This window comes from Hyaloscypha bicolor, assembly GCF_002865645.1.
Source record: "Hyaloscypha bicolor E unplaced genomic scaffold K444scaffold_117, whole genome shotgun sequence".
Lineage (NCBI taxonomy): Eukaryota > Fungi > Ascomycota > Leotiomycetes > Helotiales > Hyaloscyphaceae > Hyaloscypha > Hyaloscypha bicolor.
Window position 1 is genome coordinate 1,489,983 of NW_020194619.1, and position 27,083 is coordinate 1,517,065.

The following is a 27,083-nucleotide window of genomic DNA, read 5'->3' on the forward strand; positions in this document are numbered from 1 at the left end:
GACAGCACCACTGAATGAGAGTCGGACGATGGTGGCAAACGATTGAATCGAGAGCGAAACGGATCGAAAAGGGTCGAAAAGATATTTTGGGATGACTGAAGAGGAATGAGTATTCGAGGTCGGGGAGAACGTGGAAGGGGCGATGGAGGAGAGTGGTTACAAACTTACTGGCGCGGGAGTGGGGTTGTATCAATTAGAGATCACTTTGCAAGCAGAACAACCATTTCGTAGCAAACTTCACAATGAGAGATCTTGTACTCGATGCAGATAGAACTTTTGATACTCTAAGAGAACAAGATTAAGGAAAATCTACCCTTTCACAATGTAAACTCCATGCCAATGCATCACCTTGCCCGAACAAAAGATCCCTGATCATCCTACGCAAACAATGCAACTCCAGACCAAACAAACAAAAGAAATATTAACGATGCAGCGTGGGTATAGTGCGAGCAATGTGAGGATAATCCGTTTACACTCCAGAGTCGTCTGACACGATGTCATTAGCGGTTGCATATGTTTCCCAGGCAGCGCAAGTGCTGTTAAGGGTATCGTAATCGATTAGAGCGGCGATCTCGGAGTAGCGTTCAACAAGCTGGAGAGCGAAACCCTCAGATGTGTGCCATCCGATGTGGCAGTGCATCAACCAGGCGCCTGGGTTATCGGTTTGGAAGGCGATGACGAGGTGTCCAGATGAAGGAAGCATAGCGACATCTCTTCGAGGTGGGTTGGTCAAGGAAAGAGTTGTGGAGCTGCTGTCAAATGTTCCCGATCCTTGCGCGAGAATGAAGAAATCGTGACCATGAAGATGGATCGGGTGAGGCACTGCTTGAGTAGTCTCGATGACGAAGTAGACCCATTCATTGGCGGTATCAAGCTCGATTACGTGCGATGAGGTGGTGAAATTTGTATCGTCGTTGTAGATTTGGAGGAGAGTTGGGTCATCCCATTCTACAACGAATGTAGTAGCTGCCATGTACCATTTGAAGAGACTGTTGGATTTTCCGACAGTAACTGCAAAGTCATCCTCGGTACTGTTGTCGCTGGCATCCAATGCGTAATATGGGACGAGATCAGAGACATCTTCGTCGTCGCAACTGTCCGTGTAGGAGTACGCGGAGGTGGTCGGCTCAGTTGAATCGGTAGAATCATACTTCAATATTCCCTTGATGTTGTCGGCGTTGTCGTTGTCACTGCACTCGGTCTGAGGAATTGCGCGAATCCAATAGTTTCCAGATGTCTCGGTGGCGTTGAGAATAACATCATACCTTTGGCCCATTCCGATACTGAGGACGGAAGTTGTGTAAGGAACGATGGGAACAAGATCCATGGCAATGACAGTGAGGTTGTGATCATCAATCATAAACTTGAAGTGAGTGTCGATGGCACCGTTAATAAGTCGGATTCGGTGAGACTCGCCCTCGGTGACAGTCATGTTGAAACGGGATCCGGAATCATCATAGACATTTGTGCCGTTCAGAAGACCATTATCAAGAGTTGGTGGGCCCGAAGTCTCGGCAGTGATATAAATCTCATCTGCGGTTTGATGTGTCCAGTCGTTTAGAAACAGAACGCCCATATCGTTGTCATAATTGGCAGTTGCAGGGCCGTTGATGATGATACCGCCCAGGACACCCTCCCAAGCTTGGAGAGCGAAATGAGAATGGTACCACGTGTGGCCGTATTGGGTCGCTCTCCATGTATAGGTGATTGAATCTCCCGGAGCGGTCGGGCATTGAGTGATGGATGGAACACCGTCCATCTGGTTGGTGTAGTTCTGACGAATTCCATGGAAATGCAAGCCCGTACCATTATTCTCTAGCCCGTTATACAATTTTACGACTTTCGATTGTTAGTATGACCATGGAAAGAATGGAGTTGAGATACTCACCAACAGTGTCTCCCCAGTCGGCGAAGAGAGTAGGGCCAGGAAATGTTCCATTGACAAGCAGGACATTTCGCGAGACTCCATCGGGTGCAGCTGTTGTGTTGACAAGTTCGAGGTAGTACTGCTTACTGTCAGTATATTTTCATGGAGAAAATAAGGAAAAAATTACCTCTCTAGTGACTCCAGTATCAGGAACTGTGTTGTAGTAATCGGTAGAGAGATCGTAGTCTCCCCAACAAGATCTATCAGATGCAGAGTTGGTACATCTCTTGCCCAAGTGAGACTCATGAGGGGCAGCGGAGACGCCCGAGATAATTAACGACAGGCTCGAAGCCAGTAAAGAAGGTAAGAAGTGCATGCTGAAAAGCGGGGGTGGGCACGGAAATGAGAGACTCCAAATATTTAAGAAAGAAATAGAGAATAGAGAAGAAGATGGGTGGTTAGCTGATGGAGATTGCCAAGTCCAGATCTCTGGAATATATAGATGGAGTTCAGATTCGTCAGAGGCAGACACTGGCATGCAAATCCAACTTTGGAAGTCAAAGAAGATCGGCATAATCTCCGAGGCTGGAACGAAGTCAAAAAACAGGTCACTGCTTGGATTGATACGAGAAATCTGAGCCCACGTCTTTCGTGGTTCGAAGTTTAACATGCAGACGACTTGGGATAACGTACATCCGGACGACGCCGCGAGGCTCAGCCTTGTCTCCATGTACAAGAAACGTACCAGGAGCTCCCTTGGTGGAGGTGGAGAAGACTGAAATTGGACCAAAGCTCCGTGGACATTCGGCTGTCCGCCTGCAGCAGACGAAACCACTGACCAGTGAGAGGCGTTAAAACCGGAAACATCCTTTTACTTGCGTTGCCGATGTTATGCCAAAATAAGGTTTGCTAGGTGTGGAGAAAAACTATCATGGTGTTTTGAAATTAGGACGAACCGGCATTGCGGACGTGGCGAACAAATGAGCTATTCTCGTCTGCCCCCTTTTCCTAATTGGGGTTGCTGAAACGCGTCACATGGTGCAACGCAATGATCGACACAATGCACACGAAATGCCACAGTTCAGCCTGGATTGATCAACCAGCGTGTGGTCCCGAGTTGCTCGTCCCGAGCGATAGATCTTCGGAGGTATAACCACGGCCACAGAAAATCCCCCTTAAATTCGCTAATATTTTCCTCCAGGGGTGGCAATCTGTGGACACAGCAAGGATATCGTCACCTCCACTGACTATTGTGCTCAGCCCTGGAGACGTCAGTTCAGAGGAACTATCCAGGATCTCTACATGCGTCACCCCTCCCTGGGTGGATCTATAGCCAAGTGAAAAATTTCTGCCTTCGAAAACCTCCGTCTCTCCTATTCGCACGAGTGTGCTGTATGGAATACATAATGATCGGTCGCTGCTGCGAGCTGCAGGTCATCCCTTTCAAGCAAGAACAATCAACTCCTGTTTCTCAATCTCTTCGTATCTTCTGAAGCCCATACTCTCTTTCATTATGTTGTTCAAGTCCACATCTGCTGCCGCCCTATTGGCACTTTGCTCTCTGTCCAGCGCCGCCTCGCTCCACCACAAGCGTACAACAGAGTCTGGCATCTTCCTGTATGTATATGGAACAGATTCCTCAGGTGAGGGTCCAAACGGGGGACCAGTTTTCTACGCCAATGGTAAGATCTTTTCGCTCTGCAACCCTCACCTTTCTGACATTGGAGATAGGACTCGCGTATGCCGGCACCGCTGCGGCTCCATCATGGGCTGCAGTTAAAACTAATGTCACCTTCACCCTGGACTCCGATTCAACGACCACGGCATGGACAATCTCACCAAACAACTCCACTGTATCGTTCAATTCCACCGAGTCAATGTACATCGTGCCCACGACTGGGTCGTTCACGCAGGTCGGCTTTTCAAGTAACAGTACCTTACCCACTGGTGCCGTGACAACTGGGTTCACGTTCTTTGGCACAAGTGTTGCGTAGGTTTTCTATTCCTCTCTAAGAAGACGACGCTGACTCCAGCAGGTATGCTGCAAGCGACTCGGATTATGAAATGATGTTCTGGGCAACCGCGACGAATACCACCGGTATTTACGCGCTCTATTGGAACGCAGCCGCTTCCAACGATGACATTGTCAATGGCTCCTTCCCAGTTACTCTGAAGACCACTCCGCCTGTAGTTCTTACGGTATGATATCCGTGGGGATAATGGTGTAAATTTCCTTTGTCCGATGTTTAGGGTATGGGTCAGCATTGGAGGTGTTGGATGTTGGATTTGTCTTGATTTGGTATCTGAAATTGGGCTCTTCGGAATATGGGAAGGCTTAAAAGGTGGTTGGGGTGTTGATAAATGATATTTGTTTGCTGAAGCTCTTGATAGTTTCTCGGAACATTGGGGGAATTTGATCTCGACAAGTTGAGTATCAATCACATTTTGCGAACAGCCACCTCATGGCAGACACGCAGGCCAAGCTGGGACATCGGAATAACCAACTGTATATTGCGTGGTTGCTGGATGCCTTGATATTTCCAATCTCACGAAATGTTGTCAGCAGTTGAAAACCTCCACCGATTCCAGCCGCCTTGGATATTGACCTCATAAAGCTGAAGCCCCCCCCCCCGGGTAACGAAGCTGCGCAAGAGGAAGTATTCTTTTAAGAGAGGGCTTAGTTAGCAAAGAGTGTCTGCTCTTGAGGGAAGACCCACAAAGCCCTCCCTAAGGAAAGGAGAAAGAAAGTTGAAGAAGATACGATAAGTATTTAATCTTGGGGAGAACCCCCCCCCCCTTAAGCCTCCGGTGGCCGGTCAAATATTTCTCCAGGTTATGTGATAGAGCATTTTACCTGTTACGTGAACCATTTGCCACACCAGCCATTTCGCGTAGAAGGTGTCACTCACTAATCGCCCACACCCCCTTCCCGCTCAACTTGAATTTTGGAGACCTTAACGCTACAAATTCGAAGAATTCATACGATATTCACAATATTTCGAGTATTCTCTATAATCTGGAAAGTTTTTAAATTTTTCCGAAGACTTTGAAAAATTGAGGGAAAAAATTAGGGGGTAGGCGTGGGCAGGGGCGGTTGGTGGGTGACCCCTTCTAAACAAAAGCTTCGCTTTGACAAGTCAAAATCTTGCTTTTAATCATCTGCGAGCATATGTTGGCGGGGAGTGATGTAGCAGGCAGCCTTTTGCTCGCCAGCCTTGTGATCTCGATCAGGAATTTGGCCTTCAGCCTTAGTTTTTGAGCGCGTATGATTCGTATGCCATTAAATATCCACAGTCCGCACCTTCGTTCAGGTTGTAGGCCCGGAAAACATCCATGGCGTGACGGAATTCTTCTGGCCTATCGTGCGAGCCACCCTTAAATTTCTCAGCCATGTCTGGTCTCTTCGATCAGCTTATTTCACGAGTCACCGGTACTTCGCGCGCCAGAAAGAATCCTAAACACGAAGTCAAGAGACAACTGTCCTGGATCCAAAACTGCCTAGAGAACCACAAAACCTGCAATCGAAACCCCCAAGAGAACTCATCGTTTCTACCAACACGCCTAGTCGACGTCCAATGCCCATCCTCCATCCGTCTCCTCAACTCAAGTGCAATTGTCGACCCCGATCGAAGATATGTAGCCCTCAGCTACTGCTGGAGCGACTCGATGCCCGAAAGCGGGCGAACGACGCTCTCCTCTCTTGCAGTCCACCAACATGAAATCAATGCCAAGAAGCTTCCGAAGACTCTTCAAGAAGCTCTCGAGGTCACTCGCTCTCTCTCAATAAGATATATCTGGATAGACGCCCTCTGCATCATCCAAGATGACGAAATCGACCGGGAACGTGAAATAGAGACCATGGCGCAGGTATATTCCTGCGCAACACTAACCATCGCTGCTGGCGTCTCGTCCCACTGCGACGGTGGCTTCCTCGTGACGAAACGTTCTCCTTCCCGGATTCTCTCTATGTGGTTCGGAAGCTGGCCGGAGGAGCTCACGAGGCTCCTCCTGACCGTCAGTCCGGCTTGGACGGGTCCTTTGTTCTCAAACCCTCTTTTCAAGCGGGGCTGGACACTTCAAGAACGCGAACTTTCTGTCCGCGTACTTCACTTTACGAGCACAAACGTGATCTTCGAATGTAGAGAAGCTGTCAACCGGTACGAGGTTCGCACAGCGTACGATCTTTATCCCGACATGCCTATGGATTACAGCTACCTCTTTGCTATAGCCGCGGAGCCAGGTGATTGGCGACACCGAATGCTCGACTTCGAAGACAGCCGCAAGAGTCCCTGGCGTGGGAGGTCCATGAAGCGGATCGCCATCGCGGACTGGCATGTTATTTGGTGGCGGACCGTTAGAGATTATTCAAGGAGACGGTTCACAGATCCGAGTGATATGTTACCTGCAATAGCTGGATTGGCAGATGTGATAGAGAAAAGACTGGGCTGGAGCTACAGGGCAGGTTTGTGGATGGAAAATTTGGCGTTTGACTTACTTTGGCAAGTTGTCAGAGATGCACGGGTAACTGAGGTGGTGGATGCGTATGTAGCTCCGTCATGGTCTTGGGCTTCTGCTGGTTGTTCCACCTGGTATTGTATTGATGATATTGGTCCCTATGGCATCAAGGCCATGGAAATACTTGAGATAAAGGTTCAGCCGGCGGGGGCTAATAAAAAAGGGAAGCTGTTTGGTGGGTTTCTAAAGGTAAAAGGACGAATGAAGACAGTGGTGAGAGCGGTGATAAGTGCCCCTGAGAGGTTTATGGCAACGGCATTTTCGCTGCCGAGGAAAGATAATGTCAAAGGGGAGCCGCTTTTGCATATTCTTTGGGACCGGAAGAGTGAAGTTCGAATGGATGAGAAACTCGCCATACTTTTGGTTATGCAGAACGAGTTTGGACACGGGGTGGGCCTCGCATTGCGAAGGACCGACGTTAAAGGCGTGTATAAAAGAGTGGGACTGGCGACCAACATCTCGGAGGACTTTATTAAAGACGAAGAGCCTGCAGAAGTCACCATTATCTGATGCTTTATACGAAATGCTAGTCATGTCAACGTCGAATCTAAAAGAATAATACTGGGTCTGAAGACGAGCTCATTGTGTGCGGTTTGTGGAGCATTTCACGCGGAAAGATCTATGTACAGGTATGAACTCTCCTCTCTTCCTCCTCACCCTCTGCAGTCCATGACGAATTCCCCAGCCAAATGCTCCTCGTATTTCGTTCAATACATCCCCTCATATCCCCTGGCCTCCTGCTTGAAAGTCCAAGACAAGGTCCAGGACAAGTACTTCCAGTTTTCGTCCAGTGAGTTGAGGAAGATGGAGGGGAGGAGGTTCTGAGGGCGAGATTGTGGTTGTGGTTGTGGTTGTGGTTGTGGTTGTGGTTGTGGTTGTGGTTGTGGTTGAGATGGGATGGAGGAGGAGGAGGAGGAGGAGGAGGAGGAAGCCGCCAAAGTAAGCCAAACGCCAAATTCTCTATCCACAAACCCGCCCTGTGGCTCCAGCCCTGGCTTTTCTCTATCATATTTGCCAATCCAGCTATTGCAGGTAACCTCTTTAAAACTTGCGCGTTTGTTTAAAGGCGAGGTTGTGTTGTAACAGGTAAATATCTTGAGCTTCAATTATCAATACTCGAATTTGTCGAAAACCCAATTATTATTAGGTGACTGAGAGACTTAAGCGTGGCAGTAAGCAAGCACCTTCATTCCTTCCTTCCTTTGTCCCTTCCCTCCTTTGTTCCTTCCTTCCTTCTATTATTTCCCCTACTCCTTCCCTCTATTACAACTTCCCTTACTCTCTCCTTCTTTTATTTCCCCTCGGCCTAGAGGGTATAAATGCCCACCTTTCCTTCTCGTTTCCATTTTCTTTTCTCTTTTCCCTAACCACCACAATGGGTCTTTCAGACCATTGCTTAACTCTCTCGGGGTGGGGGATGACGATTGCAGCCCTCGGGCTTGCAGTGTATCTCCTTGGCTCCTTTCATCTGGTTGTAGAGCTCGATTTCGTCTGAGTCCAGACCAGCAGCTAGATCTCCCTTATGAAAGGCTTTCTGGGCCTTTTAAGTTTCGTCATTGTTGTTGTTGTCGTATGTTGAGATGAAGATGGTGGGTTGAGATGAGAGTTGTGTGAGGCTTCTCGCGGACAGAGGAAAACGACGCGTAGCGATCCACATCTCAGTCTCCTTGGTATCGTCGTAGAAGTTATCAATGAAATGAGGCTTCAACAACTTCGCGTTGAATTTCGCGTTCTCAGTTGGCAGAGAACCGAGACGGATGATGGTGGCGTCGACGTTATGGTGTTGTAGCTCTTCGGATAGCTTCGAAGCAAGATAATCGACTCCGACATTTGTCTCTTGAGTAATTAGCGCGTTAAAGCCCTTTGAGCGCTTTTCTTAAATATTCTTAGCGATTATTATGGCCATTAGCAAGATGCTAATCTTTGCTTTTGTTAATGCCACTACTCCTTGAATACGAAGGTAAGCGTAATGAATCTTGGATGTAGCGTTGAGAAGAGAGTCCTTCTATCGAATTAAGAGCTTGCCACACATCTTCTCCTAATCCTTTGGAGCGTATTCCTTGAAGAAGTTGATAATGGGGTATGGCAAGGTGCTATCGAAGGCGAGGAAGTACTTGGCAAGATGTGGCGTTTGCTTGGGCTATACCCGGAGTTGACTCAAGGCTGAAGAACTCATTCAGATTGCGAACGAGATCTCGATAGGTTCTGTCAGAGTAGCTCGGCTCGATGGAGATACTATACTTTGCTGCCTTTGGAATTCTACGCGCAGACGCTCGAGATTACGGAAGTTTACGTAGTGGCTTGGAATGTCGGTACCGACTCGGCGTTCGCAGCCCTCGGGGCCTCGGAAACGGAAGTCGGGCTTGCGGAAGACGGTGGTGGGGAGACTATTGGCTGGAGTATACTTCTCTACCTGCTGGACGATGCCCATCCATGTCTGCAGTTGACGCTGCTCCTCTTCGGCTTCTCTTCTTGTGTCGGTAGCATTTTGTCATTGACCAGTCTGTGAACCCTGCGATATACGGGTCGTCGTGAGACTGCTGGCTCTTTGCCAAGGTCACCCTTGGTGTCCCACTGGGAATCAAGGGCAGATTTGGTCGCCATTTCGGAATCCTCTTGGGAATGAGAGTCCTCAGCGGTCTTGCATGACTTTCGAAGCGGGCTCTTCCCTGACAGTCGGGAAGCAAGCCTCTTGGAAAGTTGTATAGGCGTGCTGGAAGCTGACTGTGGAATCTTGGAAGGGCGGAATATGGATCCAGAATTCGTGGGAACGGTAGCTTGAGCAGCTAGGGAGGCCAGGAATTCGGACAATTGTGCTCTCGCTTACGAGTCCGCATCATTGATCGCAGCGCGCCGCAATATAAATAACAGTTCACCATTGTAGTTGGTGGAAGAAAACAATTAAGAAGGAGAAAGCGGAGAAAGTCAGTGCGGTCTGGAAAGCTGGAGTTGTACTGATCCGGAATAAGCCTCGCAGGACTGTGACACGAGTTTACACGACTGTCGGCTAGGAAATGCTTGTTATTGTCAATGAATGCAGGAATTGAAGCACAAGCGACATCCTTCACCACTGCTCGCGAGACTCCCAAAAGCACTTCATTGATACCCTCTCTCGATTAATGTTGCAAGTGTTGACGGCAAGAAAACTGAGCAAGGCAGCTCGAGGTTTGTGTGAGAAGATCTTGAGGACTTTTGTATTCACCTAGGGATATCTTGTAAACAGCCAATGTGACCATGGCAAATGCCCAGCTTGTGTTACGGCAATTAAGATTGAAGTCTTGCCATACTTTCATGTGAAATCGAGTTGAGCAACTTCATACTTGGACCAACACCAGAAAATTCTCCATGATGGGCCGCCTCTACAACCTCAATTTCGTGGCAGTGCTCCAGTGCCACCCGTTCTCAACTTCCTTCAGTCATAGATAAATAAGCAAACCCCGACTCGGCCAAAATTCCCATCCGCCTACCTCTACATCCGACATATTTTCTAATCTCACCGACTCCCACAATAACCAATCTGTAGTCGCTCCCTAAATTCATCCGCCGCATCTCGATTTGCCATTCTATCTTCCTCTTCCAGACTGTGGCGTAACTGGCGTTTGAACGAGAGGAGGGGGATTGCTGAGCCTGTGCTCAGCTCGATTCGCTGAATCTGTGCTCCGAAAGCTCGCAGAGACATCTCGCAGGTGGGATGGAAATTATTTTGATGAGAAATCATGCCGTGAAACATCTAGTGTAAGGCAGAGACGTGTGGTGGTCTGATGAAGTTCTCCGTGATGCAGTTGAGGTGTTGCCGTGTTTGCATGCTGAAGGGGAAGACGAACCTGGCAGAGGTGAGGAGGAGAACTTGGAGGCATAATCAACTGCTCCATTTCCTTTCTTGTTTACTTTAACGTTTCAATTATATCATCTACTAAGAGGACCACCTTCTTCCATTATATTTGGAAAGCATTCAATTCAATTCCCTTCCATCATTCATCGTTCTCTTCAAGAAGTACAGCAACAATGCATGTCCTCACTCTCACTTTCCTTTCCCTTGGTGTTATCACCGCAGCATCAAACTCCCAACAGCTAGAAATAGCCAACTTGATACCCCGCTCGATCTGGAAAGCCTGGCAAAAGCGCGACAATATCCTCGCAGGCTGTGGGCAGCCCTTCCTGGCAACCACTTGTCCTCTCTCCCGCTCTCTCAACCCCATGCACAAATGAAACATGTTGTCCAAACTCTCTGGTTTGCAATCCTACGAGCGGTGCAGAGTTTGATGTGCGAACTTTTGTTGTCCTGATGGTTCGTTCCCCATACTCCCCTTCCCCTGAACAATCAATGTACCTGTGTAAAAAGCTGACTCGAGCGACTCAAAGCTCAAGACTGCCCGACTGCTCTAGCCTCCACACCCTTCTGTGCTGATGACTCCTAGGAGCTCTAGGAAACCAGCCTAGGTGACACCAGCTATTTCTACTACCTGCAAGGGCAAATCGGTCTCCAATCCCGGGGATGCGTTTCTGGAAAGCAGGTCATTGACCCATCGCTCACCGCCACAGAGCTCAGAATCGCCACCGCAGGTGCAACCTCCCTGTCTGGTGCCCAGACCAAAGCGAGCGTCAGCGTTTTGAGCCCAACTGGGTCTGCAGGGACGGCTACAATCAACGCGAAACCGACCACGTCTTCAGAGGGAAGCTCGATTGAGAGTGGGGTGATGAGCATCGCTTCGAGTCCGACACACAATGAAGGTAATAATATGCAGAAGGGAGTTTCAGTATATGCTGTTTCGGGACTTCTAGAAGTGATTGCTGCATTGCTCTCGTGCGTGGAGTTTGAGGGGAGTGGCGGCAGTAATAGAGTTTTGGCGGATATTCTGGAACGATCCCATCAACTGGGTCTTCACTTTCTGATTCTGTGCTTATTAGCTTGTGTTAGAAGTCTCCTGAAAGCAAAATTTCTGTTTGTCACTCAGTACGTGTAGTTTGAATTACACTTTGACTCAAATTGCTATTCTCATGATTGTGAAAAGCAACCATAGGTCGTCCGCTGGGTCTCAGAAGACACGGGAGAAGAGGAAAGACTCGAAATGAAGCTGTTTGATGCAGAGCTATTCGGCCACGTATGAAGGAGAAGAAGGGACTGACCGAGAGCAGCTTGACCTGGATTCTCATAATCCCCCTTTTCGTCTCTGGTTAATTGTGTCACATAGGGCCTGGCAATTGACGATAACCACTTCCATATTGCGTAATCGAGTCTACTAGATGCTACCAAAGAGACGGAAGAGATGCAGAATGGGGACAAGGAGATGATGAGATGACAAAGTGCAATTTAGAACATAATTGCCTCGGACTTTGTTATGATCCCTCATTTTGTAGGAAAAAGTTTCAGGGATACGCCGCCGAACTGCCGACGGCTCACTGAGAGCCAAGAATATCAATTACATGTGTGACAGCAAATTTTGGCATAGCGAGGCTGAAGGAGTCACCCCGCGTTACTGTATTTCATTTAATACTATCCAAGATCGCTAGGCTTGCCATTGGAGCTCTCTGCCTCCGTGGGTAGTGTCTTTTTGGGAAACTGCAATCTGCGCAGAATGCCGTGCAGCAGTGAGTCACAAGCCCTCCGCCCCGCCCAACAAAAAATGAAACATTTGAAATACCTGGAATAACCAGTCGCAACTTGACAGAGCTATCTGAAGGTTGGAAATATGCTATTGAATTATCTATCGACACAACAATGTCAGCAGACCAGATTCATAGCTTCTTTGGGACAGACGAACAGGAACGCTGAATCTTGCAAGCCACTCCCCCCTCGTCATCACCCGAGGATACTGATGGACGGCAAGCTGTCAGGATCTCTGGATTGGGCATCAGAGGCCAGCCGGCTGCGCCTCGGACGGGCCGATCCATGAAGCTTTCGATATGTTGCAGCCAATCATTCGGCAAACTACATTGATGCACACTTCTGTGGCACCACGTATGTGTTGGCTGATACCACTCTCTGATGGCATCATGTACGGTAGGAAGTATTTGGAAACAGCTTCTTGAGTCCAAGAGCTGTTGCGTTCCGTAGGGTAACGCTTGCGGCGCCTCACTCGAAGGTCGCGAACAAATGAGGATGAAGGACCGCGAAAGCTTGACTTGTTTAGCTCTGCTTGCCATTCAGAGACAGCAGAAACGATTTTGAGCCAGCGAACAGCAATGCGAATCCTGCAAAGGAAACCATTTTTGACAAAGCTGACCGAGCCCTTGTCAGTTCTCAAATATTTTCCTTTTTGGAAAATGGAGGATGAAGACTAGGCAGCAATCAAGAGCTATCTTGATCAACTTAAGTCCAGCCGCCTCTTAATAAGTTAAGCTTGGTGATCATTGCTGGTAGAAATTTTTGTCTCCAACTCCTCGTCGAGATCGGATCCGAGGTGTTTGTGAGGACGTGTTTTCCAGTACACATCCTTGAATTCCCACCTTTGCAATATTTTTGGACGAGGATAGAGCAACGTTGAGTGGGTGATTGCGAGAAATTTGGAAGCTAACTCATGATTGGTTCTGATGTGGGTTCTCGGCCAGATTCAGCAAAGTAGGACACCAATGCAACATTAGGCCTCACCAACGTAAGAGACCTTCCTTTACTGCTTACCAACTCAATGGAAACGAATCATCTGTGAGTCGAGAATATTACTGGAGAGGTTCATGCACGTTGGCCTGTCATGGAGGGATTGGCGCTTCTGGCGCTCTTCGGGCTCCCCGCGGTTCGCTTACTGAAAGGGGAACATGTGACCCTGGTCCCAAGTGAACCACTTGGTGACCAAACATTTAGTTTTCTGCAGTTGCAGTCGTGGTAGAGATGCAGTACGCCTTATTACATGGCGCTGCCTTGATTTGGGCAATGCGTGCCCATCCCTGAAAAGGTGCGTACACTGTGCAAGTACTGTGCAAGTACTGTACATCGAAGATGGATTACGAAGTATCATATTCAAGTCAATCAATCAATCCTTCATACTTTGGAATGGAATTTGCCACATCCTTCGTTTTCTTCTATCTGCCATGGCTACTTCTCATGAGTTCTCCCTCGCAGGACAATCTTGGGCGCTCAAACTCTCGGCTCCAAAGCCATTCCAAATGACATTACTGGGACTTGTCTTTGCACTGTCCTATTTTATTGCACGGAAAATGACATTCAGAGCTCGAAGACGGTCATTGGACTTCTCGAACATTGAGCCTCTCCCTTTTTTCGACGTCTCGAAAACCAAACCTCGCCGTTATCGACCATGGAAAGCCGGAAAGTACAACATGACAATGGGGATCCGAAAAATGCCAGAAGAAGACTGGCTCGTCATCGACAACAAGTATGAAGAAGAACAAAGCCTCAAAAGATTTCTTCTCAAAAACCAACGTGATGGGGTTATGCAAGTTCTTCCATGCGCAGAGGAGGCATGTGAGGAGGCACTCGATTGCATCGTCAACTTTTTGATCAAGCGTTATCCATCCCAGTTTCAATACCCAAAAGGAAAGCAAGGTTATATCTACAACGGGATAACGAATCGGACCTTCAAAGTTACCAAACCTTACGAGCAACATCCCCTAGAAGTCGCAGCTCAGTTGGCGATGGAAGATATCAACTTGTTGATCGAAGGATCAGGACAAGATGCTCGGAATTACTACTTGTAAGTCCTTAGACAAGTGGGACGAACAGGCTGACCATGTTTCTCAGACAAGCCAGCTTCTCAATGGCTCCAGCAGGGTGGTATATCTCCGAGCGCATAGGATGGCCATTGTGGGAGATACACGGCCCAGTACCAATTTGGGATGTGAAACTGAGAACTGCGATGGAGAAGTATGTCAATTCCAGCTACCAAAGTGGTGCTGACACTTTAGGTTCTTCCTTGGCTTGAAGGTCTCCAGTCCTGTGCAACGAAACAATTACTTTATCCAAACAAACGATACTATGTTCCAACAAGAACCTTTTGCAGACTCACTCCCCACTCCGCCAAGGATCGAAGACCTCCGTATCAGATACGAAAGGCAAACGCTGCGGAGACTTCCGCGGACTCGGGCTGTCATGTTCTTAGTTCGAACCTATTTGATACCAATGACCGATTTGCGTGACGAGAAGGATAGCATTTACTGTTTGCGCTCAGCCATAGAAGCGTGGCCAGAGGAAATTGCAAAGTACAAGGGGAGACATGTGTGGGCGGCGGTGTTCCGATTTTGGTGTGAGGAGGTCTTAGGAGACTATTCTCCTGAAGGAATGGAGAATAACGGCATTGGAGTGCCCGCAGAAGAACTTGAGCGAAAGCAATGAGTTGATGGAGCATTTGTGTTGTATGAAGGAGAGAGTGAGGACAGCAGGAGCGAGAAGGTAGTTGGCGTGTTCTCCGTATTCACTAGATCCCTGTCAATTCTGGAAATCTATCACGTGCAACATATTTTCTCCCTCCTTTCTTCCTCACCTCACTCCTCCACGACTGCCGTTCCATCGAAGCCATCACATCACACTGCCATGAACCAACTTGCTGACCGCATCTCTATCTCAGCCTAGCCTGCCGCTCATGTATCCTGTAGCCCTATCGGATCGCCTCCATTGGTGACGCAGACGGGAGACGACCCGACAGCTTGGAACCGGCTTCCAATCACAAATTTCACAGTACCGCTTTGGCGCTCTGGAGACAAAAGCAGGCTCAAGTCGTCCAGTAGTGATGGAAGATGCCTGGTCGGAGAAAGTTGAGCTCTCTGATTAGTTCTCGACCCCAAAGAAACCAATGCCCCGCTTTTCAGCTGCTACTCATGGCTTTCCCACGTCAGGCGCGGTCAGGTTGGGCCTTTGGCTTCTCCGATCCCATAAAACCCAAGTCCGGCTCATTCCCTCTTTGCATTGTGGTGCTTTCATGCTTCTTGTTTGTGTCGAAGTTGTTCCTTTTCGGATTTGTTTTGTGTCTTAACCGATCGATGGAATATGGCGTCCAAAAGCTCCCCAGTATGTGGAAGTGCTGGAGGCTCAGAAGACACTTCAAGTGGCAGCCCAAAGCCCAAGATCAACCGTACACGCACAGGCTGTCTTACTTGTCGAAGGCGAAGGAAAAAATGCGACGAAGCAAAACCGGCTTGCAAGGCTTGTGTAAAAACGAATGTTTTCTGTGAAGGTTACCCTCCACTAACCATTTGGGGAAATCGGAGGGTTGGCAAAAGAATTCCAAAGACGAAACCAACTCCAATTGCTTTTTTGGAGACGCTGGAAAGGACTGGAGGGATGATGACGGGACGAAGCAGTGCCAATGTGAACATGTTTCCACCTCAGAATGCTGGCACCTTCGACGATGAGACGTCTGACCCCAACCACGAAATGGCTCAGTGGTGCAATGTACCAATATTACCCCAATCCTCCACGATTTGTTTCGATCAACGCAATGGCAGCTTCGAAGACGACGCAGCAGACGATGACTACAGCCTTCTGTTTCAACAACCCAGTCAACCAGCTCCTTTCGGCGAGCAATTCGTGTCATACAAGCAGGCGATATCTGCATTCAGCACTCAGCAAGCCAACTCCGGAAGCTTCCTTATTGGTCGAAGCAGGACCGTCGAGACAATAACCTCTCAGGACGTGGCCCGGCCGCGTTGTATGCCCCCTGAACTCCCATTTCTTATATCTGGATTGGAATCAACTCTCCATAGGCGACTGTTTTATCACTTCACGCATGTCATGTCTAGAGTGTTGACCACGTCGAGTGATGATTCTAACCCAATGAATTCCATTGTGACGCCTCTGGCTCTGGCAGATCCGACCCTCATGCACACTCTCCTCTCCCTCGCTTGCTCTCATCTCTTGAATCTCCAACCGGCCGGGATGAGCCCCGAACTTAGCGGAGAGAGGAATCGACTTCACCAAAAAGCTTTGCAAACCCAGACGCAACGAATAGAAGCACTGAAAAGAACTGCAGCAGCCATTGCCTCACAATCTTTGTCCCAAGATCGGGACGCCATTTTCGCTACTTCCCTTCTACTCTGCCTGTATGAGATATGTGAAGGAACAGGTGGTGATGGCTGGCGAGTCCACCTCCAAATGGCACGGGAGTTGCTCAACATCACCTCAACAGCGACAATGAACCCTTTCCTTCTCGAATTCTTCCTTTATCACGACTCGCTCGCTATGGTCACGGTGCCTTCTTCGACACCTCGTATCAACTGCCCCACTAATCTGTCCGATCAGAACCCATCCCTCGTCGGTGTTCAAGACGGTCTTATCGAATACGTTACACGCATATCGTCACTGCGTTCGGAAGCTGGGCCTGGCTCATTTCCTCCGAAATACGACATAATCAACAAGGCTCTGGAGATCTGGGAAGATCTTTTTCGCTGGAAGCCAAAAGACACGCCTTGCAAAGATCGAGAACTGATCGCGCAGTTCTATCAATGGGCACTCTTTATCTGGCTCTTCTCCATCATCTACCCAAACGGAAAGTCGGACCCCCTTGTTCAGTCTGCTGTCAAAGATATGGCAGCTGGAATGACCGAGATCATATCTGGCGATGGGGTGATGGCTTGTTTGCTCTTTCCATTATTCGTCGTTGGATCCGCGGCGATACGGCAGGAGGATAGAAATGCTGTCACGAAGCATTTCAAACGGGTGCGAGCATGGAGTAGCTTGGGAAACGTGGATCTGACGTTCGAAGTGGTGAAGAAGATGTGGGAAGACCATGACGCCGGCCAGCCGCGAAGCTGGGATTGGGTGATTCAATTGGAGAGGCATGGGATGAGCTTGCTCGTAACGTAGCCTCGCAAGATAATGTGACCATGGCCAGAATGTTCTTAGATTAGATTGTGCGAAGAATGGGATGTACCTTGAGATTGGAAATAACAATATCTTGATCGTAAGACAGTAAGACAGATTCTGTCCTACATCATCTCTTTTGTCTCAACAATGGTAATTGCTCGCAATCTTCCTCCTCCTCATTATTATCCCCCGGCATTTTCTCAAACTTCCCGCCATCAACCCTCTTAACACTCCAACTCCCATCCTCCTTCGCACTATTAAAGAACTCCTGGCTCTCTTCGAAACTCCGTCCTCCACTCTCTGGCGTGTATTTCCAGGTCCACCACCCAGCAAAAATATTCGTGACCGCAAACACCAGGAACAACCAATACTTTAGACTGTTAAACCCAATCGGGGTCAGCAATGTGATAGCAAAATTCGCCAATCCCCAGATAATACCGCTGATAGCACTCCCCTGTGCTCTTGCTGTGCTGGAATAAATCTCAGTGGGGATAAGCCAGACGGTAGCCAACCACCCAATGCAAAAGGTAGTAGTAGCAACAAATAGCGTGACGCTCCCCGGAATCTCAACTGCTAGATCTGGCACGTCTGGAAGACCCTGCGCTATTCCTCCAAATCCAGTAAGAATGGCAAAGCATATAGCAAGACCAGCAGCCCCCCAGACCATGAGTTTCCGTCTTCCGACTATGTTCATGGAAAGCCAGGCAGAGGCCATCATGAGGGAATACAAGATATAGTTCCCAAGGGTCAAGTACTCTGCTTCCCAGGTGTCAAAACCGAGAAGTTGGAAGATCTGCGGTCCGTAGACTGACACAGCGCCACAGCCTGTAAATGCTTGATTTATCTGTCCCATTACTGTGACCATCGAGGGGTGAAATTGTGAGCCGCTTGGGAGGAGCATGTACCCTACTTTGCATCGCTTTCGTTGTCCTGTGCTTCTTGCAAGCCGTTGAGTTTGGACTTCGCATCTTTTTTGGACCACACTTCTTCGAGCGCTTTTTGGGCCTCATATTTTTGCTCCTTGCTCATGAAGTAGCGGGGTGACTCGGGGAGCCGGCTGATGAAGGACACTAGTAAAATTGGGAAGAGCTGCATGACCATGATGGGGATTCGCCATGCCCACCGTGACTCCTTCAAGCCGCGGGTCACGCCGAGGCTGATGCCGTATGCAATCAGCAGGCCGAAGATGTTCATTTGGAATTCTTGGGCCAGGGCTCGACCTCTTGCTCCGTCGGAGGAGAGCTCGGAGCTGTACTTCGTACACGGGGGATCACGGCGTCGATGCCTCCTACTCCTAATCCCAAGGCTACTCGGCCTGTGAGCATGCAGGCTAGTGCTCTTCCTTTCCAGGGTGAGAAGCCATGCATTGAGAGGCCGGATATGAACATGAGGATGTTGCCAAGTGAGGTTGTAATAAGGCAGGTGAAGATGGAGGGTTTGCGGCCTTCTTTGTCTGCGAGCCAGGAAGCTATCACGGCTCCGACTGCACAACCTAGGTAGTAGGCTGAGACTATGATGCCGATGATTGGGGATTTTTTGATATTTGCATGGTCTCGAGGTGGAATAGTTTGTGTTGACAAGCGACATCATCCCTGGATCAGAGGTCGGAACCAAACATATGTATGATATGGCATAGGCCAGAAGTACCTTGATCGTCCTCATAGAGAGTAATCACTGTACTTGAGAACAGAACTACTTCATGCTTCTTGGTAAAGATATGAAATATAGAGGAGTCTCCTGCCATCTTGGAGGGTGGATTGGGCATTTTAAGAGTTTTTGTGATCTGCTCGATCAAGATGAAGTATCGAAGAGAAAGAAATCATGAGAAAGAAATATAAATAGAGAGAGGGAAGGGAAGTTTGGTTTTACCTTCGAAAAGTTCTCACACTAATGCATAGTTAATGGAGGGGGATCATCATTTGGTGGAGGGCAGATGCACCAGACGTCATTCTCTTGTGACATCTGAAAATCCGGAGAAAACACACCGGTCAATTACCCACGCGCGTCAACACTTGCGGTAAATTGGGACCACCCAGATTGCACGAGTTGCGGAGGTACAATTGCAGATGTCGATGGAAAGATTCTGGTGGTTGAAGAGCGAGAAATGAGTCCCGACGCGTCGAGCCTTCTCGTTTGAGGCGTCAGCCTTCTCGCAGATCAACCCCACGACATGACCCTGCAACCATGCCTCCTCCACCGCTGGTGAGCTCTATCTGCACTTCTCTGACGCTTTTATCTGATTAAGAGCTCTGCAGACACCCTCACCACATCGGTTCGTGATCAAGAAGGAGCGGAAAGTCCGACAAACGCCTTTGGCACAAGAGCATACTCCTGGTCCGAATCCGCAATTCAAATCAACTCCACGATTCACCTTCCCTTCGACCCCAAGGCCGACCGTTTCGCAGACTCTCCCTCTAGCTACACCAGCAGCGACGCGTTATCTGACTCCTGCGAGCAAGACACCAAGGGAACACGATGTTATCGAAAGCTTCTCGTCCGATCACGATATCCAGGACTCAATTGAGACCGAGGACCAAGAACTACACCAGGAATACCTATCTGCAGACGAAGAGGGTGATTACAAGATAGAGGAGCGGACTATAAAACGTCGACGTATCTCCTCATCACCAGAACCCGGCAACGAGGAAGGGGAGAAAGATGAAGAGCTACCCCAAATCCCCTCGGACACTCAAGACTCAGTCTCCTCCTCCCTCCCTATCCTCTCCTCACCACCCGCGCCTCGCCGCCCTATAACTACAACAGCCCCTCGATTTATAACCTCAACCCCTGCACATCCTGCCACTCCTCAACCTTCTACGTCTAAACAAGCAACTTTCCTCAAACCTCCTCGATTTCGGCCGCCGGATCCCTCTGAAAGTGCTCAAGGTGCTTTAGATCCATTACCAGAGCAATTCTCTCCGCATAGAAGAGGACAGAACTATGTTAATGGAGGGCTAGCTGCCGAGGTCAGGGACTGGCTTGTTAACATCGAGAGCACGGTACCTTCCAAAGAGGCAGGGAAGAGGGATGATGAGTGGCTTGTTAGGATTGAGGTTGGTGAGGTTAGTGGCGGCGGCGCCGAGTCGCAGGCGAGGATGCTGTTGGTCAGAGGGAGGCAGGTCCATTCTATGAATGGCGGAGAGGGAGAGATGGTGGACACTGTGAGCAATGTGAGAGTTATGCTTGCTGGGGAGGGACAAGCGACTGGATTGCAGAGGGGGAGTAGACTTGAAGCAGGAAAGACGGTGGGGATTAAAGGACCCGTTTGGGAGGTTGTGATCGAGGGGGAGAAATGGGGTGTGGCTGTTGATTGGAAGGTTTTGCCTTGACGCACGTCTGGTGGAGAAATTTGGCAACGTGAAGTGCTGACATAGCAGGAGCTTGAGCTCTTCAAGGAGGAGCGGATATGATATAAATGACATGCCCTTTGATACCCCTGAAAGCTCTCCAGCTTGTCATCCACTCTTGTCCGTCACGTGAGTACCCCTTTTCGATTCCTTCGGATTCTGGTGTTTTCCATCCCAAAATCACTCACCGAATATCAACTTCACACCTTCCAAATCCGGCTTCCAAGTGCGTTGTCCGAGAAGAGAGACTGCAGTTCAACAGAAGAACTCGGCAATGACTCACCGGCAGGAACATCTATCGGGACGCCGCAGCCAAGCACGAGTGGGCTGAATGTAGAACGGTAACACTTTCACCAAAACAAATTATCTAAGAAATCTCAAGCTCAATTGCAAGGTATAAAGCAAGTGTCCTTTCCTCTCATCCCTCGATATCTTTCCCCACTTGAGCCCGGTCCTTTCTTCCAACACGCAATTCCTTTCCAAGGTCTGTCCTCTTTGAGTTCATACCGCCAAAAATGGCAGCTTCAAGTCCCCTCCCGCCCATAACTCTGCTCCCTGCCTCAGCCCCCGATTTCTACCCCATAGCCGCCCTGGAAGCGCATGTCTTCTACTCAGAAGAATTCTCCGCCGTCGCCTTCGGGCCCACCCGTGACTCCCGAGGAAACTTGCTTTTGCGGGAAAAGACTTTGGCTAGTCAGCCGAAAGAGAAAGGGTCGAAGAATGTGATTACGAAAGCTGTTATTTTGAAAGAGAGTGGAGAGGAGGAATTGGTTGGTGCTGCGGGGTGGAGTTTTCATTTGACGAGGGAAGATGGGGTGGTAAATGGTGAGATAGGAGAGGAGGGAATAGGGGATGGGAAAGGGGAGAAGAAAGAGAATGGGTGGGGAGAGGGGGCTAATGTTAAGCTTTGTGAGGATGTGTTTTTGGGGGCTGAGAAGCATATCGCGAGGAGTACAGAGGGGAGGAGTTATGCTAGTGAGTTTTATTCTCCTTTTCCTTCCTCTCACCCGAGACTGACTGATGGAATAGAGTTGAATACTCTTGTGGTGTCACCAGAATACCAGAGAAGAGGAATTGGCAAGTTGTTGATAGAAGATGGGTTAAAGGAGGCAGATAGGCTGGGTCTGCAAGCTGTGCTTGGTGCGAGTAAAGAGGGACTGGGGTTGTATAAAAAGTATGGGTTTACGGAGTTTGAAGTTATGGAGGTTAGGTTGTGGGAGTATGAGGGAGGCGAGGGGATGGGGCTTGATAGGCATGTTGTCATGCATCGTCCTGCCGTGAAGTAGGTATAGATCAAATCCTTTTCGTCACAAAGAGATCGAGAATTGATGACCCGTAGGAATGGAAGTTGGCCAACCTCAGCCGCCGAAGAGATGAAATTGAGTGGAAGCTAGCTACAAGAATTGTTGGATCATTTTAATGACGGTTTCAACCAATCAAAGGTCCCCGTCAAACAACATCATAATTTTGACAACAGGAATCGGCGCCTCAATTGCTGTGTTCCTCTCACCAACTCTGCACACAATGCCTCCACACCCGCCACCCGTGCCAGAAACTCTGCTCTCGTCTCCTCTCCCCGAAATGTTCGTCCGAACTTGACTGGTTGCCCTGGGACCAGGGTCTTCGTCCGAGTTTTGCGGGCTGCGCGACCAACGACATCATGGAGCTCGACCATGTCGGAAAACCGGAGGAAATCCGTGACTTGGAGGGCGCCAGGCGTGATGAAGTCGTGGTTGATGGCGAGGGCCTTGGGGTAGGTGCGGAAGGTAGCGGCCATTTCGTTGAGGAGACGGAACCAAGGGAAGGTAACCCCCTGAGGGGGTTGGTTGGTGATGTAGAGAGTGTCCGAGTCCGGACAGAAATGGAGGTCGGTTGTCATCCGACGAGTGCCGTTGATTGTCTCGGTGATGGTGGTGTAGTCTCGTCGTACCTCGTCCCAAGCTTCTCCGGGGATCATTGGGGTGGATTGGCAGATTGTGAGGAAGGGCGGACCAAGATGGTGGGTGAGAGAGAGAATTCGGCGGGGGCGAGCCGCCTTCCAGACCTGAGATGAGTGTTAGCTTGAATTCTTCAATATAAGATGATTGCTGAGGAAAGATTCAGCTGCAAAAGAAGGAATTGGACTTCCAATGCGATCTTCATATGAAAAAGAGACCAACAAAACCCAAGGAACACCAGTCGAAAAGATCGAAAAGGGATGACAGAATCTTCAGGGGTTACTTACCATCTTTCGAAGCTCCTTGGGCAACTCGTTGAAACGGTCAAACGACTTCGCTGGTGCTCTTCCCCACTGGCGGAGAGGAACATTGCTCGTCGATTTTCCGGATCCTGTTATAAGACCCATGATGAGATGGAAGAGGCAGTCGGAGAGAGAGAATGAGGTATGGTGGGATGAGAAGTGTCCGAAGATCAATGAGTGTTGTGAAGAGTGGATGGAAGTAAGCAAGTAGCTGCGAAGCTTGAGTTGTGAGTCGAGAGAAGACGTTGCTATCGAGAAATCGTGCGATGCCAAAGAAGAAAGGAGGGAAGATGGAAAGGAAATGGTACTTTATAGTTATTTGCTCTGATGCCGCACAATGAAACGTTGGACAATAGCTATGATGGAGAGAATCGAGAATGTTCGCAACTTTGCTAAACCTATTGTTGCGACAAATTACAGGTTGTAAGTGTGGGATGACAATAGTAATTTGCCATTGTCAAGTCAAGTGAATGCAGACGTGAGTAAGCCTTGCAAGATGATAGAGGCATATTAATGAGTAATGAGATCCTTCGAGATCCGTCAATACAAGAGAGAAATTCTTGGACAAAGCTCACGACAGAAGATGACATATATATACCCCGGTTGCCAATGCATACCTTGATCCATAGACATGATGTGAGAAGTGAGAGCCACTCGAGTGAATTCCCATAACAGTAATATACACCTCATCGAGCGCCACGACTTCTTGGGCACAGTAGGCATTGAAAGTACAGCCAAGGAATAACAGGTTTGCGGAGATGATACTGCAGGATCAACTGCACTATGCAATTCCTCCTAAATGTGACCTAGGCCTTGAACAAAAATTGAGGGAAGGTCCAACAGGCGCCGCGAATGGAGATTCTCCTGCCGCTTGGCTTGTGCTCGAACCGGAGAAATGGCTCAAAACGTACTAAAGTTTGAACGGGGACTGTTTTTGGTGTGTCTTTGTACATAGTCCTACACGTTTTCTCTAACGCCACCGCTCCAATACTGTACAAAATAAAGTGCCCCATGTATTGGTACGTTGTGAAATCAGAATCACCTCTTCTAGTCCATCCGCAGTGTTCGTACAAGGACACCGCTCTATTCTAACTCATCTCACCTCCCGCATGCGCCCAGACTCCTCAGTCGCCTCTGTATGCAAGCTTAAACCTTCTATCCTGCTCCTCCTTTGCTTTTCTCCTTCTCGGACCCCACCTCGCCTTTACAGCCTCGAACTTTTCCTGCATCTCCTTCTTCCTCTCCGCATTATCCACTCCGCATTGGGTCAAGCAAATGCTGACGAACAACGACGAGCAATTGAACTTCCTCGCTAGCTTCGTGTTGGTCCACTGATCTGGATCCTGCTGCTTCAGTTTGACGATTTCCGCAATATCTGCATCGCTCAGATGGTGATGGGGGACTTTCGGCTTTGCTCGTATGGGTGGTGGTAATCGCATTTGCGACGAGGAGAACTTCTGTGCGGTGGCCACGAGGAGCTGTTTTCGTTTGTCTTCTTTTGGGAGGAATTTGAGCGGAGTGTGGAGGACCGATGGAGCTGAGGAAGGCGGATTGAAGATGATATGGTCCTGTTGTACCGGAGTCTTCGAATATGAGGGGAGGAAGGACGGCTCCGGCTTGACATTCAGACGTGACTTCGAGCGTCGGTATGAGGATTCATGGCGACTGGATGCGGCATTGAGTGCAAGCAGGCATTGCGCCCTGCCTGAGAGGAGGTTGGCGACAGGTCTTCGGAATAAACTGGCCTCCATTGCTGAGAAAGAACTGCACTCATGAAGCTCTCGATATTTTCGACGATGTGCTGCTTACATAAGATAAAACGTCAGGGGGGTGCATGCACAAGTTGCACAAACGGCGTGGGCCGCCAATTCGGATCTCATGACTGCTCGCTCGTCAGAGGCGGCCCGGCAAGGAACATCAATGCATTGAATCAAAGGACACTCGCACCCAGCTCAGCTCACAAGTCACCCCGTCAGCTCCTGGCCGCCATAAATGTCGCTGCCGATGTCTCCAATTCCTCGAGCTCTCTAGAGCACCTAAATACCAGTTTGTTCCGTCTACCCATAGTCGTATCGCTAGCTGAACACGTAAGTTTCTCCTCCTGAATGTTAGATTATGGTGCATGAGTCTCAAGGACAGGCCAGCAGACCACAATTATAGCCTAAGCGACGAATCTCAGCTATATTATCAACCGCGACGCCTGCGTGTTCCTGAATACCTACACTTTTCGCCGGCACTCTGAAGCTGCTCAAAATGAGCGCATCCGAGTCGAGCACGCTGCATCCCAATACTCCTGTTCCAGCTGCTCAAGCGCCATTAATCGCGTCGAAAGTTCCTCTACTTGGCGAAGGATTCCAAGAAACGACAAGGACATCTATGTTCAAATCTGCCGACAGCAGCGATGCCGAGGAAGATTTTGAGAAGACGGAAGGTGATGGAGTGAAGCAAGCAAGGAGGAGATTGTTTGGATTTGGGAAGAAAAAAGAGGATGATAAGACGAAAGGAAAGAAGAAGAGTGAGCTCGCGCCAGTCACGAGCTTGGGAAATTTCACAACACCAATCGCACAACCCGTAGCACGTCGAATTCCTCTACAGAACTCCTCCCCCCCGCGATCACACCCAGACTATCCATATCATACATCTACTTCGCCGCAACGGAATCTGTACTCCTCCTCTCCCCGTATCGTGTCACCTGCTGGCTCGCAAATATTTGAGAGAGATGTGCAGGACGATACACTCCCAGGACCGAACTCTCCAGCGATCCCATCACACATTCAGACAGAGAATCATATTCCGCCAGTGTTAGATGCTTCCTCGGAAGCCATTACGAACAACGAACTCAATCCAGATACAGTTGAAATTGTGATGCACTCCTACCACCAACCTGCCGCGGTGGCAGTGACGGGCATGGGCATGGAACCGATTGCAGGGAATTGGGCGGATGAGCTTATTGCCCATCCAGACAAAGATGACGCAGCTTCGAACTACGGTGCGCTGGATAGTACAGATGTTCGACGGTTGAGTTTCATCTCCTTTTCAGATATTGTACAGTCCGAGCATGCAGAGCATGCTGGGAGCAGAGACTCTATGTACGTGGCGGGCTTAAGTACATTGTCTTCGGGATACAACAGGTCACCTTCGCCGGTACGATCCCCGGTCTCATCCCAAGGGTTCGGTACGTCCCCTCCAACAAGCAAATCCGCATCCGTAAAGGGCGTTGAGCTGTCGCCCCGAGGGAAGGCTCTGGGAAGTCCGATTTTGACTCATCCAACGCTCAATGGTGGCGAGCTGACAATAGAGACGATGTCCCAAGCTTTGAGAAGGACAGGGAGTGGTGATCTCAGTGGCGTGAGGAGTCAGCCTCTGAGCCCGTCGAGCCCGGATGGACTGTCTGATAAGTCCTTCCGTTGAAACTTGCGAAGATCACGAGGTTCGGGGAATTCTTCCGGTGTTTTAGTTCTTGAATTACATATATCCGGGGTGCTTTGGGATTGGCTTGATTGGGGCAGGGCGGGATGGGATATGGTCTCTTGTTTGGTGGTGTTTGCTTTTGCTTCATGGTCAATGTCTCAATGATGACGAGCACTGGAAATAACTGGGCACTTCTCACTTCGCGGACTCCGTGCTGACCTCCAAAAAATGCCAAACACCCTCTTGAGTCTTGCTAAAGCAAGGCACCAGGGGCAGCTCCAATGAGAGGCCTCGTAAAGTTATATTGAGACTCCCGAGCGTCTTACGGACAAGGCACGCTGATGCTTTTGACATCCTCCTCACTTCGCTTCGCTCCCGTAGCCACAACCCTCAAGCCATTCTCCAGGGCAGCAAGCCGCAGAAACCGATAAGATGGCAGGGGGAAGGAGTCCAATCCAAATGTCCGGTTGTGCGGGGGTTTATCGGAAATGACACGGATTATTTATTTTTTCCCTGATGATCAGCAGATTAGGTTTGCGCTGAAGAATCCAAGACATCTAAGACAGGAGGCTGAGAAGTGTGGCTCTGGGAGGGAAACAGGAGGGGAGGGAGATTCTGCCGATTCACGGGAAGGCCGAACGGGTGTCGATCCGGGACTCGATTGACACACGCTTTGTTAAGTTCTGCCAAGGAACAACCATAAAGATCAGTATTCCAGTCTTCCAGAAGGCCTTGGCCGGATTCATGCATCCGACATTGGCAGATGTATCATATCAGGGCTCTTAAGCTCGATGCGTTGCAGGAGGTAAAGGTCGTCCAGCAACCATCCACCAATAGCCATATCCGTGGCCGAAGCAGGCATTTTCCTTGCCGTGGGTGCCGAGAGTTGGACCCCAGTCCTGGGCCGCATCATCTGCAGCATCAGCTGAACCGCGACCTTTTTTGAGACCTTGA

The 27,083-nt window shown here is 49.3% G+C and overlaps 11 protein-coding genes across 11 annotated transcripts; 7 read left to right on the top strand and 4 right to left on the bottom strand.

The window, feature by feature from the left end:
• Nucleotides 1–273: 273 nt before the first annotated feature.
• Nucleotides 274–2,243, bottom strand: K444DRAFT_594007 (multicopper oxidase; the record flags this gene model as incomplete). Its single annotated transcript, XM_024878328.1, has 3 exons — nt 274–1,839; nt 1,889–2,006; nt 2,055–2,243. The coding sequence occupies 3 exons, from the start codon at nt 2,241–2,243 to the stop codon at nt 470–472; spliced, it is 1,677 nt and encodes a 558-aa protein (XP_024734062.1). The 3' UTR covers nt 274–469.
• Nucleotides 2,244–3,380: 1,137 nt separating this feature from the next.
• Nucleotides 3,381–4,393, top strand: K444DRAFT_665585 (uncharacterized protein; the record flags this gene model as incomplete). Its single annotated transcript, XM_024887085.1, has 3 exons — nt 3,381–3,549; nt 3,599–3,857; nt 3,904–4,393. 3 exons carry the CDS (start codon nt 3,381–3,383, stop codon nt 4,070–4,072), a joined length of 597 nt encoding a protein of 198 aa, XP_024734063.1. The 3' UTR covers nt 4,073–4,393.
• Nucleotides 4,394–5,353: 960 nt separating this feature from the next.
• K444DRAFT_485698 (HET-domain-containing protein) lies at nt 5,354–6,439 on the top strand (the record flags this gene model as incomplete). Its single annotated transcript, XM_024873102.1, has 2 exons — nt 5,354–6,031; nt 6,104–6,439. Coding segments are annotated over 2 exons (1,014 nt in total), but the record flags the coding sequence as incomplete, so codon positions are not given.
• Nucleotides 6,440–13,654: 7,215 nt separating this feature from the next.
• K444DRAFT_644809 (uncharacterized protein) lies at nt 13,655–15,089 on the top strand (the record flags this gene model as incomplete). Its single annotated transcript, XM_024885009.1, has 4 exons — nt 13,655–14,028; nt 14,076–14,198; nt 14,240–14,575; nt 14,927–15,089. 4 exons carry the CDS (start codon nt 13,655–13,657, stop codon nt 15,087–15,089), a joined length of 996 nt encoding a protein of 331 aa, XP_024734065.1.
• On the top strand, nt 14,993–17,196 carry K444DRAFT_48423 (uncharacterized protein). The gene has a single exon (XM_024873070.1). The coding sequence runs from the start codon at nt 15,318–15,320 to the stop codon at nt 17,130–17,132; it is 1,815 nt and encodes a 604-aa protein (XP_024734066.1). The 5' UTR covers nt 14,993–15,317; the 3' UTR covers nt 17,133–17,196.
• A 63-nt stretch (nt 17,197–17,259) lies between these two features.
• On the bottom strand, nt 17,260–18,897 carry K444DRAFT_644810 (general substrate transporter; the record flags this gene model as incomplete). The annotated part of the gene is made up of 4 exons (XM_024885010.1): nt 17,260–18,019; nt 18,094–18,386; nt 18,425–18,684; nt 18,744–18,897. The coding sequence occupies 4 exons, from the start codon at nt 18,895–18,897 to the stop codon at nt 17,260–17,262; spliced, it is 1,467 nt and encodes a 488-aa protein (XP_024734067.1).
• Nucleotides 18,898–19,082: 185 nt separating this feature from the next.
• K444DRAFT_594013 (uncharacterized protein) lies at nt 19,083–20,614 on the top strand. Its single transcript, XM_024878329.1, has 2 exons — nt 19,083–19,334; nt 19,388–20,614. The coding sequence occupies exons 1-2, from the start codon at nt 19,317–19,319 to the stop codon at nt 20,459–20,461; spliced, it is 1,092 nt and encodes a 363-aa protein (XP_024734068.1). The 5' UTR covers nt 19,083–19,316; the 3' UTR covers nt 20,462–20,614.
• A 380-nt stretch (nt 20,615–20,994) lies between these two features.
• On the top strand, nt 20,995–21,765 carry K444DRAFT_644812 (uncharacterized protein; the record flags this gene model as incomplete). Its single annotated transcript, XM_024885011.1, has 2 exons — nt 20,995–21,454; nt 21,509–21,765. The coding sequence occupies 2 exons, from the start codon at nt 20,995–20,997 to the stop codon at nt 21,763–21,765; spliced, it is 717 nt and encodes a 238-aa protein (XP_024734069.1).
• Nucleotides 21,766–21,938: 173 nt separating this feature from the next.
• On the bottom strand, nt 21,939–22,823 carry K444DRAFT_632302 (uncharacterized protein; the record flags this gene model as incomplete). Its single annotated transcript, XM_024883460.1, has 2 exons — nt 21,939–22,523; nt 22,704–22,823. The coding sequence occupies 2 exons, from the start codon at nt 22,821–22,823 to the stop codon at nt 21,939–21,941; spliced, it is 705 nt and encodes a 234-aa protein (XP_024734070.1).
• A 752-nt stretch (nt 22,824–23,575) lies between these two features.
• K444DRAFT_48480 (uncharacterized protein) lies at nt 23,576–24,724 on the bottom strand. The gene has a single exon (XM_024873086.1). It carries the CDS (start codon nt 24,467–24,469, stop codon nt 23,843–23,845), a length of 627 nt encoding a protein of 208 aa, XP_024734071.1. The 5' UTR covers nt 24,470–24,724; the 3' UTR covers nt 23,576–23,842.
• Nucleotides 24,621–26,399, top strand: K444DRAFT_566098 (uncharacterized protein). Its single transcript, XM_024877117.1, has 2 exons — nt 24,621–24,805; nt 24,866–26,399. The coding sequence occupies exon 2, from the start codon at nt 24,972–24,974 to the stop codon at nt 26,127–26,129; it is 1,158 nt and encodes a 385-aa protein (XP_024734072.1). The 5' UTR covers nt 24,621–24,805; nt 24,866–24,971; the 3' UTR covers nt 26,130–26,399.
• The last annotated feature ends 684 nt before the right edge of the window (nt 26,400–27,083 follow it).

Bases quoted from the DNA above. Each gene is read 5' to 3' on its own strand.
- K444DRAFT_48423 (XM_024873070.1), top strand. From the start codon at position 15,318: ATGGCGTCCAAAAGCTCCCCAGTATGTGGAAGTGCTGGAGGCTCAGAA.
- K444DRAFT_48480 (XM_024873086.1), bottom strand. From the start codon at position 24,469: ATGGAGGCCAGTTTATTCCGAAGACCTGTCGCCAACCTCCTCTCAGGC.
- K444DRAFT_566098 (XM_024877117.1), top strand. From the start codon at position 24,972: ATGAGCGCATCCGAGTCGAGCACGCTGCATCCCAATACTCCTGTTCCA.